The 12,803-nt window shown below is 46.0% G+C and overlaps 1 protein-coding gene across 9 annotated transcripts in view; it reads right to left on the minus strand.

The window, feature by feature from the left end:
- ARID1B (AT-rich interaction domain 1B) overlaps positions 1 to 12,803 on the minus strand; it is a 413,283-nt gene that overhangs the window by 13,689 nt on the left and 386,791 nt on the right. For all 9 annotated transcript variants that reach the window (XM_046669908.1, XM_046669910.1, XM_046669906.1 and 6 more), the window contains 3 exons: positions 10,916 to 11,120; positions 4,790 to 4,928; positions 4,361 to 4,533 (listed from right to left, as the gene is read on the minus strand). In XM_046669908.1, the coding sequence (XP_046525864.1) occupies positions 4,361 to 4,533; positions 4,790 to 4,928; positions 10,916 to 11,120 (517 nt within the window). The remainder of the gene's footprint in view (positions 1 to 4,360; positions 4,534 to 4,789; positions 4,929 to 10,915; positions 11,121 to 12,803) is intronic.

The raw sequence follows: 12,803 nt of genomic DNA on the forward strand, positions 1-12,803 counted from the left end.
CTATAAATACAGCTCCTTTCCCTTGTAGGGAGAGAAAAGTGAAAACCTCGACATAAACACCCACCACTGACTCGCTCCAAAATCAGGATAATGCAAATCACTAGGGAGTTCAGAACAGCTCGAGAACGGATGAGATACAACTATTTCTATCGGGGGTAGAGTGGCAATTAGGTCGAATATGCAAATTAGCATCAGCTCAGAGCCTGAAGGAAATTGGGTCAAGTCTAGAAACTTGCCGGTGGGCAAATTAAACATTTTAATGCAAATCTTAATTGATACACGGCACTACTATCTTTCTTCATCCTGTGAAGGTTACTTTTATGTTACGTGAGGCAAAAGCTGACTAAACTTTTGTGAGCTGCTAACACTGGTTAGGCTGGTAGAGGGGAGGCCACGAGGAAGCCCAGTACTCGGGGAATGTCTTCTGCTGTGCCACGTGCTTTCACAAACTTTATCTCACTGGATCTCACGTCAACCTGTAGTAGAACCAGTTTTGATGTTACTTTCCATTTTATAGATGTAAAAACAGAGAGAGACAGAAATTAATGGGGGTAATTAAAGTTAAATAGCTTAACTCTCTAATACATAAAGAGTTCTTAAAAATCAGTAAGAAAAAAAGACAATCCAATTTAAAAAATTTGCAAACACAAAAATGGACATTCACAGGAAAAGAAGAATCAATGGCCAATCAATGTATGAAAAGACAGGTGACCTCACCAATGATTAAAGAAATTCAAGTTAAAACAATTATGAAGCTTTATTTCCCCCCCAATCTGATGGGCAAACATTAAAATGACTGATAATAATCATTCTCAGTATGAGAGTGAGGACTCGCATACTCTTACATACTCATGTTAAGAGTATCACATTGGCCTAACTTTGGCCAATACCTGCTATGACAGGCTTTGCTTTGAGAGAAGCTTTGAGAGAAGCTTCCCCAGAGAAGCACCTCTCCAGGTATTCCCTCTGAGGTCCCCCCACAGTGAGTCTGGGCTTGGTCATGTGACCTGCCTTGACCAATGGGGCACTGGCAAGTGTGATGCGGCAGAGGCCTGTGGGTGCTGGCGACTGGGGCTTGTCCTCTTAGATTGCTCCTTCTTGGGACCTGTCCACCGTGTCCTGAAGCACCCCAGAAGCTCCATAGCAAGACCCCATGGAGGAGGCCCAGGGGCCAACAGCTCCAGTTGAGTTCCCAGTAGAGCCTCAAGATGGCACCAGCCACGCACTCAAGTGACATCCCAGCTCCAGCAGACCTGTCAATCAGGCTTCCAGATGAGGACAGCTGCCTCAGTGCCCCGACGGACAACACACGGAGCAGAGAGCCACCCGCCACCACAGGACTGAGAGATACAGCGAAGCGCTGTCGTTTAGAGCCACTAAGCTCTGCGGTGGTTTCTCACATAGTAAAAGATACTTAGTAAACTGAAAAACAGTTCATATCCTTTGATTCAGTTATTCTACTTCTAGGAATCTATTTCACAAAACACTCTTGCAATTGTGAAAAAATAGCTGTACTTCAATAATCATTGAGTCATTGTTTATACCAGCAAAATATTATGAAACAACCCATCCATTACTAGAGCACTGAAACTAGAAAGCAGGATCAGGCGTACAGATATTAATAGACATTCAAAATATACTGTTAAGTTAAACAATACATAAATATTCACTTATTGTTGATTTATAATTAATCCGTCAATCCCTCAATTAGCAATGAGTTAAGTGAACAGGCGGGCAAAGGAGGCAGGCGGACAGGTGAGGCCAAAGCAGCTCGGGGACAGGAGTCTTAGACGAGGCCCTTTTATCCACTCCTCCACCACCCTACAGCTCAACGGCAGGAGCAGCAACGAGAACTAGGAGCATGCTTTCCACTGATGTTTGTCGTTGAATAAAAAGTCAGAGTACCACCACGTTCACTGACAGAATAAGGTGAGCAGAGGAAGGCAGAACTTCAGGATAACAGGGATAAGGCTGTAAGAAAATCTGTTTCCTGTGAGTTTTCTGTTTATCTGTTCTAATTTGGTACCAAATATACCAGCCCTGGAAGGTAGCAGGTGAGCTGAACTATACCAGGGAAATGTGAGCCGGAGCATCCTTCTGAGCCACTGTATCACTTACACGGTTGATGAAAACACATTACACAGCCGCATAGCGCCGAGCCAGGTAATCCAGTCACCCCCCACCCCCACCCTCCCAACTTTATTTTTGCAATAAGAAATATTGTGGGCATAGGGAAAGAAAAGAAACACAACTCTCGCTGTCTCATACAGCATATAGGTAGGATACCGGAATGGTTCACAATAACTCTTAAAGGCAGATTCCAAACACTACTAATTATTTTTGCCATGTTACGGTCATATTTTCAGAATCTAAAAATGTGATACAACCACAAAGAGCACTAACAAAATGTTCCTTCTAGCATCTCATACCGCTAGAAAAATAGCCACCTCCAACATTCACAAAGATTTTTTTGCATTTCTGAGCTTACGGATTTATTGCATGTTCCGCAAAATCTTTGCCTGGAATAAGCAGCTTGGAAACTTCTTAAAGGAAAAGTTATCGATTATCTTGCGTTATGTAACAGAATCCTGAAATACTGTATATGAAATATAATCTCATTTGTTAATTAAATGGTATATGTTCAATATTTGAAATTTTGCGATGGTTCTTTATTTTTCATGGCTCCATCATACCTGTGAAAACCATGGCTTCGGGCTTTCTGCTTCTTTCTAGTTAAGACAATGTATCAAGAAATTCATGTGCCCCAAACATCTAAATACAACGGAAGTACGATTATTTAATGGATCCCAGAATAAGTACTTCCATAAAAATATTACTATTTTTCTGAATTTTTTTCAATAATATTCACATCAGCCTCAATTTCACCAATTTGGAAGAGCGTCAAAAAGCCCTTGGCGCCTGTGTGCCATGGGAGGAGCTCAGGGCAGAGGTTTAGACGGCCACAATCTCAGCGCTGAGTCAAAGCTGGGGGCAGATAAGCACAAAGGAAAATCCACCCTGGTGTTCGCTCCCGTCAATCAGAACTCTCCCACACTCTCCTGGTGCTCTCAGCATCCCACAGTTGTCGGCACCGTTTCTCTGCTTAGTTCTCCAAAATTATTCCTAATTCCAATGCTCCGCCCAGCTCGGCATACACCCTACCACCTACCACTCAACACACCAAAAGTGAGCTCTGGATTTCCTCCTGTATCCCGCTCATTCCCCAGCGGTCCGCATCCCAGGGGGTAACATGAACCTCTATCTCCCTCTGTACCCTGGCCCCTTCCCCAAGGCCACGTCCCAGGCAGTAACGCCCTCACCTCCCAGTCACCATCTCTCGGTTCTTCCCTTTAACCCCTACATTCGATCCATCAGCATGGCCCTTGCTTCTACCTCGGAAACACGTAATGAGCGTGTCCACCTCTCTCTCCACGGTTGGTATCTGACTCCCCCCCTCTTCTCTCCCCTGGACCATCGCAGTGGTGTCCCCAGCTACTCTATCTTCTCTCCAATACACTCTCCACCCATAGCCAGTTGTTTATTTATTTATTTTTAACAAAAAACCTAGGTCACTTCCTGCATAACATCTCTCAGGGGGCGAGGGTAAAACCCAGAGTCACCCTGTGCCTCTGAAGGCGGACAGGCTCTGGCCCCGAGAGCCCCGATGGCCTCAGCCTGCCCGCCCCCCCCCCCCCCCCCCCAATTATGCTCCTGAAGTCTCCCACCTCCTCCAACACGCCAGGCTCGCTCGGGCCTCCCCCACTCCCTGCTCTTCTCTGACCGCCCCCTCATTCTTGGGTCTCAGCAGAGAACTGGCATCTCCTCAGAGCCCTCCCCTCCGGACCACCCTCGCTAAGGAGACCCCTTCCCCCTACTGTCCCCGGCCCTCAACATCATTGCTCTTCGTGTCCTTTCGTCCTTTTCGTTTCCTTTCTGTTGGTTTCTTTCTTCCATTAACCACCATCTTTAACTATCTATTTGTGGCTTAGCTTAGTTTCTTTCTGTCACTCCATGAGGGACTATGTCTGATTTGCCAATACTACCAGCCAGCACTAGCCCCGTGCCTGGCCTGTGCTGTATAACCATCCCCACACTGACACCACGCACCTTACTATAGGGCTCTATGTGCATTAACTCAGTTACTCCTCACAACACCCATTAGGCACGTTATATTATTATCCCAATTTCTAGATGAGGAAAGTGAGGCACAGAGACGCTAAGTCCTTTGCCCAAGGCCAGACATTTAGCAGGTTGGGGAGCTGGGACTCAAATGTGTCTCGAATGGGTAAGGGAATCGGCTGGGGATGGTGGAGAGAAGAATGCCCTCTGGACTAAGCCAGCAGAGTTCTTCTGTATCTACCTTTTCTCATTCCACCAAAGGGGTCCTTGTTGGGTTCATAGGGCATCCTGCCCATCACATCTGGCATGCTCATGCCCTGCTGGTACGGGGCGCTCGGAGTCATGGAGTTCCGTTTGGGGAACGATGCATCACTGGCGTCGGAGAATGGGTCGTGCACACTGACTGTACTGCTTCTAAAGAGATGAGAAAAAGGAAAGCTTCATCATAAAGCAGGAGTTCCTTCCAAACACGTCCTCAGAAAATAAGCCAATCTTGTCTGGAAACACAAAAACCATCCAAAATAGATTACATCAATAAAAGTGGTAGTAATCAACACTTAAAAACTCACCAGGGAGTACTAATTCTTTTCCTTATAAAGTTTGCTCCAGAAAATGAAAAGACAGACAAATCTGATGTTTACATATGGCTCACACAGTTCTTTCAACATACCTTCCACCTTGCATTGGGGTCATCTGTCCGTGAGGGGTAGAGGCTGGCGTAGGTGGCTTCAGGTCACCAGGAACCTCTGCCATCGAATTACTGCCAGTTGACTGGGGGGTCTGTGGACCTTGCAAGGATCCTGAGTTAGCTGATGGCAGTAAGTACCAAGAGAAAATGGGGAAGAAAAAGAAAAACAGAGATTATCAAAGTAATCATCTTTGTTAGTTATTAAGGAAAGAAAACAAGATACCACCTTATTAGAAATAGTAACCATATCCATTGCTGTTAAAGATGTAAAATTAGTTGCTCTTATCTTTTTTTTTTTAAAGATTGGCACCTGAGCTAACATCTGTTGCCAATCTTCTCTTTTCTTTTTTTTTCCCTTTCTGCTTTTTCTCCCTAAATCCCCCCAGTACATAGTTGTATATTTTAGTTGTGGGTCCTTCTACTTGTGGCATGTGGGACGCTGCCTCAACACGGCCTGATGAGTGGCGCCAAGTCTGCGCCCGGGATCCGAACCAGCGGAAACCCTGGGCTGCGGGAGCGGAGCGCGAGCTTAACCACTCGGCCACGGGCCCGGCCCCTCTTTTTTTGAAACTGAGGTATAACTGACATGTAACATTACATTAGTTTCAGTAGTACAATAATTCGATATTTGTTTATACTGCAAAATGATCACCACAATAAGTCTCGTTAACGTCCGTCGCTATACAGCTACAATTTTTCTTTCTTGTCGTGTGAAGTACTCTTAGATCATTTATAGCGAAAATTAGTAAAAGCTTTTTCTAGTTAACTCTTTGACAACAAAGAGTTAGGGTTCATTTGTGAACCCTAGAACATACTTATCCCCTTTGACTTGGTATTTGCTTTCCTATTTATTCCAAGAAAATAAACTACTACAAAAAAGGTTTTAGGCAGAAAAATGTTTATTTCAGTGTTGTTTATAATGCAGATAATCTAAATATCTGAGAATAAGGAAAAAAGGGATGCAAATTTTGGTCATATAAATTTGATGGACTATTGTGCTGTTTTAGAAAAAAATTAGAAAAATTAGTTCTGAGTCTTAGGCAATCAGAAATGTTTAAGTTGAAAAGCAATGATACAAGTCAATAATGAGCCTTGTAGCACTTCAATACCTTCTTAACGTCTGCATGTGTCTATGCTCTGTCACTAATAGTCATTTTTGGAGCTATGAAATCAGATTTATTATTACAAAACATAAGTCATACTGGTTTGGGGTTCTTTAATTTCATTATCAGAGTTCTAAGATTTAGCTTTAACTGTAATTACATTATAGTAACAGAGCTCAGAACTGAGCAGATCTTTTCAAAACAAGTGGGATTCTTAAAAAAATTAACTTCCCCTTATAGGAAAAACATAAAAATTTTAAGGGCTCCTTCTTCGTCATTGACCACAGTCCTTCGCACGCTGGGTGTTCAACAGATAATGGTTTCATTTATTAATTAAGTACTTATTGAATAAAATAATGTGTTTACTACAGAGCAGGCTCTTTTCTAAGCTTGGCTGGCCCAGTGTGCCAAACCGAGAAAAAAGACAAAATTCCCTGCCCTCATGCAGTTTACAATAACTACTTTTGGAACCACACAAACGACAGATTTACTAGCTGCTTTGTAAATAACAGTATCTGTTATTATCTATGCAGTTCCTTTCCTATGAAGTTCTCAAGGCTCACTACAACGATCACCACCCACATTTTACTGTAGAGGAAACAGTTAAATCATTAGAGATTAGAGAGTGTGCTATGAAGGAGTCAGAAATGGAAAAGAGTCTATCAGTTCTTCTCAGAAAACCTCAGCTGAACACAGACATCTCTAGCGAGATCAGGTTGGCCAGGTCCCGTCCTGGTCCGGAATGAACACTCATGACTGGTCAACAGGGCTGTGCATTCTGCATATCTCCCCTGGGTGCCCAGGACTAGAGTGACTCAGGGAAGTGCTCAGAGATGACAGGAAGATTTTTTTTTTGGTGAGGAAGATTGGCGCTGAGCTAACATCTGTTGCCCATCTCCCTCTGTTTTGTATGTGGGATGCCACCAAAGCATGGCTCAATGAGCAGTGTGCAGGTCTGTGCCCAGGATCCAAATCTGTGAACCCCAGGCCGCCAAAGTGGAACGCACGATCTTAACCACTACACCACTGGGCCGGCCGCAGGAAGATTTACTATTAATGGAGAGATCTTTTTAGGTGTAGATATCTTAAAAGGAAAACTTACTAACTCCTGCTTATACAGCAAATTTTGGTGAATCCTTAGAAACACATATTACAAAGGTAAATGCAATAAAAGAAAAAAGTAGTCTTTCATAAACATATACGGTTAATCCTACAGATGTGACTGCCCCACACAGCTGGCAGGAGAAACACTGGCTTCTGAAATCGAGGACCAGACCACAGAGCAACATGTACGGCTTCCCTGAAAACACAGCTCGCAAGGCCGTGATTTCAGAATGACCCTTATTTACAAGTATTCACATTTACAGCTAATAAAAAAAAAAAAGGAAAAATTCTTCCCTCTTGCCAGTGTTTTTTCCTTTCCTTTCAGGAAAAAAAATGAATGCAACCTCTTGAAGCTCCATTAACAGAGGAGGCTGGCACGCTCTCTAGGAGATCCCTACCTTTTGCCAGAAGCTACAAACGTATACTCGAAAGTAAACAATGGAAAGGTTACTGAAGGTTAAGTACATTCACACACTTCAGACTGTACAGCCAGACTCCTAGCTGGGAAGATAATTTACGCAGCACGAACCTGGTGCCCTAGTTCTGGCTGGGGTGGCGGGAAGTAGAGTGGGGAGGAGGAACGGCTGATAGGTCCCAGGTCTACAGCGACTAGAGGTCACCCAGAGGGCACCTTTGTTTATAACTCGAGCCCCTTTCTCATTTATCTTCCACTGAGGATTCCCTAGTTGGATCCATGACAGGTTTTGTGACATCACCTGTCAGCTAATAATAGAAATGCAGTCAGCCACCTGCCAGCAAAGATGGATGGGTTTTTGGTTACACGCTTACTAATTGAATGTGGAGCTTCCTTGCTCCTCCCCTGCCCCACTCCTCCCAGCAGGGACCCTTCCTCTCCCCTCCCCCACTCCAGTTTCCAGGCTGCCCAGGCCACCCGGGGAGGCGATTCCTGTGGCTGTTCATGAGAACCCCACAAACTTTTATAGCTTTATCATAACAAGATCCCCACTGGCACCTTCGAATGCAGCCGCCCTGGGCCCTGCCCAGGTTTCATGCGGGAGCCTTCTTTTGCTGACTTGTTCGAGTCACTGAAGACTGACCTGGGTCACTGCGTGAGAATCACACAGCCACCCAGCAGTGAAGATGGGCATGCGCCCCCAAGGGCTAAGGGGATACACCTCCCGGGTTGACAGAACTGAATTTCAGATCCCTATCAGCCACATCTAATCAAACCTGGAGTCCGGACGGCTGACCCAGCATGCTCTCAGAATACAGCCAAATCATCTAGGGTTAGGCTGGTTCCGAGTGACCACGTAAAAAAATGATCTTCAACGTTCCCTAGGAATTTTTAAATTTAGTTTGCCTGGATGCGCTGGTAAGAAATAAAGTACAATTATGTTCCTACGAGAAAAACTGACTTCAAAGAACACAAATTTTGGCTGAAAATTAGTTTCGAAACATTTTGTAGTAGATGAGACCTTGACATGGCAGATTGTCGGGAAGAACTTCTTTCCCTTTCTTTGACAATAAAAATGTTTTAGAGACACTTTCGTTAATCAGAGAGGCCACTGGTTTATGGATTGGGGGGATGGGACGACTGGCTTTTCTTATGGGCCGAGGTTACAGCCCCACTGACTGGCCTGCGTGTCTGTCTGTCTGTCTGAGCAGCGTGTCTGAGCAGCTCACAGAACACGGAAGATGAATGGATTGGCCCTTGTGCTGTCCGTGGTCCTTCTGGGCCCTGCCCCGACCGAGGGGCTGAGTGCAGGAAGCTCTCCTTCCACGGCTTCCTGTCTCACATGACTTTGGCTCCATCTGGACCACTGAGAAGAACGTTTTATCAGAAGTGCACCTGCAATCCAAGCTCTTTTGTGCAGTTAAAACGATAATGTTGCCATAAAAACGGCAGTTTCAGAAAAAGAGAGAAAAAGGAAAGAGCCTCCTGTGAAGAGAACAGGCCCCACTCTTTCAGGATCTATACCTCAGCAGGATTTCTTGTTCCGAAGCCGATGCACCCTGGCAGAGCCATTCTCCATACAGAAGTGCAGACCATTCAGGGACACAAGTTGTTTGCCGGCAAATAAAATACACCTTTAGATCTTTGCAGACATCGCCACTCTGGTCCCTGCACCCTGCTGGGTTTTTATTTTGGAAAAATAGTTTCAGAGCTGTTCACAGGCAGCTTGTTTCACTCTGTGAACTGAATGTAATGTTGTGAGATTTTTAAAATTAGATTTCACAGTTTTTAAGGTGCGTCGTACCTGGCAAAGGCTGCGAGTCCTGGAGAGTGGGGTGAGAGAGAAGGATTTTCGCTGGTACTGGGAACCAGCACATCTAAACCTAGGCATGTTCACTCAAGGGTACGTTGCACCTAATAGTATTTATGTGAGATCCCTTGATGAGCGACCTTAGGTATTAGCATTGCCACCCAGATGGCAGCCAGAGGAAATAATTAAAAGGAAAACAACTGCTTTCTTTGGCTCATAGATACCACCTTCTAAGTGTAAACCTTTTACCTATTGCAAAGGCATGTCAGATGCAGGCGAGGAGTATGGTGGGCACAGGTGTAACCTGACAGCCAGATGCCCCCTAAGAGCCCAGCTCCTCCACACACTATTGATGTGACTTTGGGCCAGTTATTTAGATTTTAGGTGTGTTAGTTTTGCCATGGATTTTAAACAGCATCTGTATCACAGGGCTGTTGTGCAGATTCAGTGATAACCCACTTAGAAATGTGCCTGGCTCACTGCAAGTGCTCAGGAAATATGGGCAATTAGCTACGATCATCTGATCCCAGATGAAGCCTGTGCGATGGGAGGCGGCAGGCGCAACCAGCCCCACCTCGTATGGGCGAGGGCCAACCATCACAAGGCTTGGAGGTGGTCAGAAACAGACAGCAGAAAGGTCGGATTCAACCTGAGTGAGGTCGCCACCCAGAACTAAGGCTGACGCAAGTTTCCTCCCATCTCTAATATTGTATTCATCGGAATACAATGATTTAGTCGTTTCAAATGTGAAATGCTCCAGGTAGAACAAAGGCTGGCGGGAGAGCCGAAAGAACGGCAGTGTCTCCACAGCTGGGTGGAGACAGGAGAGAAGGCAGGTATCATTAATTTGGTTGCACTTATGAGAATTTAGGTAATCCGTCACGATCCCTAAGCAGTATTTCTAAGACTCCTGATCTCTAGGTCAAAGACAGCTGGATCACCCAGTCTCAGAAAGAAGGCCGTGTGGACCTCTGCCATGACAGTTTGCCGGATTCCCCGAAAGTGAGAACTTGCTGGGCAAGTTAGAAAAAAGGAAGTCCAAATTCCATTTTGCTACCGTACAAATCTGAGTGTCCTTGAAAAGGCAGAGTGGGTGGAAGCTCGCCGTTAAACCAGCAGGGTGGCATGTTCCAGTAGCACAAAAGTGTCAGGACAGGTTCATGGGGATCCTTATGTTGACAGATGGAATATTACAAAATACCTGTATAACGAATAAAGGTACATGGCTCAGAATTCCAAAGTCTATTTTTTTTTTTTTTTTGCTGAGAAAGATTCGCCCTGAGCTAACAGTCGCGCCAATCTTTCTCTATTTTATATGTGGGTTGCTGCCACAGCATGGTTGTGGATGAGGAATGTGGGTCCAACCTAGGAACCGAACCCGGGCTGCAAAGCGGAGCATGCGGAACCTAACCACTAGGCCACAGGGCTGGCCTCCCAAAGTGTCTTTTGACTAAATAAGGTAAAGCCAAAGAATGGTGTCTTCAAAGTGCTGATCAGAAATGGCAACATCCCAGATTTTATTCTCTCTTCCCTTAAGCGTGGCCAACGGAGGTCCCACGAAGTAGACAGAACACAACTAAACGCCCCTCCTCTCTCCAAGATCCCAGCGCTCCGAATGGTCTCGGCCGGCCGGCAGGCCTCTGCAGGCCTCCAGCAGCTGTACTTCCCCTACTCACCAGGAGAGGGCGGCTGGAGCTTGGGCTGCTTCTTGGTCTCGCCGCTGCTGAAGACTTCCGGCGGTGGCTCCTCCCCGCGCTCGATCTTGCACTCGAAGGCGAACAGGTACTGGATGTACTGCTTTTTCAGGGAGCTCGCCGCGCTGCTGGAAGTGCCCACATTGAGGTTGGTGGCCAGCTCACGCCACTTCTTGTTTTTATTAACCTAGCAAAAAAAAAAAAAAAAAAGGCAGGATCATTGGCTTGCAGCAAAGTGGCTTGTTTAAAGCCAGGAGGCAAAAAAAAGCACTTAATGTCCTGGTTGACTTTTTTTTTTTTTCATTCGCCTCTTTACCCCCACTCAGTAGTGCACAGACAGCATTTACAGTTATAAAACCATTCAGGAAGCTGCTGATTGCTACATAAAAAGCCTTGCTCGTCGAGATTCTTGTGCCTGGTGCATCACCTAATGCCTTGCACGCTTCCAGGGCGCTGGTGCCTCAGAGCCGGCGATTTCTCTCCCAGCAAATGGGGAACTCTCGCTCACATCATCCCCGTCCCACCTTTAATTTAAAAAAAGCGCGTCTAAAAACTAATTTAAAAAGCAGTAACAGAACTATTTTGCAATTTAAGTGTTTGAGGCTTGATATGAAAAAGTGTTTCTTTCCAACGGCCACAAGCTCCCAGAAAGATGAGCTGTAATTCCGGGCCGCGTCCATCCTCTCACATGCAGCTTTCTTGTGGTGCTGGGCAAAGGCGACACTTGTTGCCAATGCGAATGAGGTCCACTGACCAAATGAGCACGACGTAACAGCCCGGCACGAGCCATCGGCCCTGGCTGAGCTCTGTTAAGCTACCAGAAAGCTGATGCGGCAGGCACCTCTCGGCTCGCGAAGCGGCACGGGCACAAGGGACTGTCCGGTATTCCCACTTAGATTTAGGCTGGAGAGAATACAAGTGCCAAAGGGAAGAAGAAAAAGGAAAGAAATCCTGAAATGTTACATAAGGATTTTAGGCATTAATTTAACTTTTTGATTCCCACTTGGGAACAGAGTTCTGCAGGGGTGAAGACACGAAGGAAACACGAAGACCTGCAAATGCGTGGGGAACACGTCCCTGTGTTAAGTAGTACAAGAATGAACGGGACATTGGTTTTTAATGAAATGTTCAGTTTTTGGATTCAAACTTTCTCACAAAGCTCTTTATGCCCATTTGCTCAGCACTTAAGGGGGCACAACAGACAAACCACAGAATGCTCACGGAAATGCCTAATGCCACTTTTGGCATGTAAGGCCAGGCTGCAACAAGCAGGCCTGCGAACTGCTTCAGAAAAGGTAAGCAGTGCGCTGCCCACGGCACCCTGAAAAGCAAGGCTCCGGGCTGCCCTGTGCACAGTTGCAGCACCTGCTCCAGTGCATGTGATGGCCTCCAGGTAGCGATCAAGATGGGGTATGAGTGACAATGCCACCAGGCGTTCACCACTGAGAGTCACAGCTCCGTTCAAGCGACCCCCATCAGCTAAGCCAGCCAAGAGGCTTGCTGGCAGACCCAGCTTGGTTAACCACTGCTGAGAGTCAAAGGACGGAGTGCAATCTCTCCACCTCTGTGGTGGGCGAGCCCCAATCATTCCAGCCTCCCAGGGATTCTAATAAATCTATGTCATGGGGTCTAGGTGCAGAGGGGAAAGGTCAGGGGGCCTAGGTATACAGGGGAGAGGTGTGCATCTCGGTCTCTCCCTCCGCTGACCACCACTCACACTGGTCTGTGTTGTATGATTTACCATCTGGTTACACAAAGCCTTGAACCAAGGTCTGATTGTCTTAGTTGTAGGTTTCAGGGCCCTGGTGGGAAGGGGGACCTCAGGGAGGCCGCCCCTTTATCCCCCAAAGAACAGAGACCCCAGACCAGG

This window comes from Equus quagga, chromosome 8, assembly GCF_021613505.1.
Source record: "Equus quagga isolate Etosha38 chromosome 8, UCLA_HA_Equagga_1.0, whole genome shotgun sequence".
Taxonomy (NCBI): Eukaryota; Metazoa; Chordata; class Mammalia; order Perissodactyla; family Equidae; genus Equus; species Equus quagga.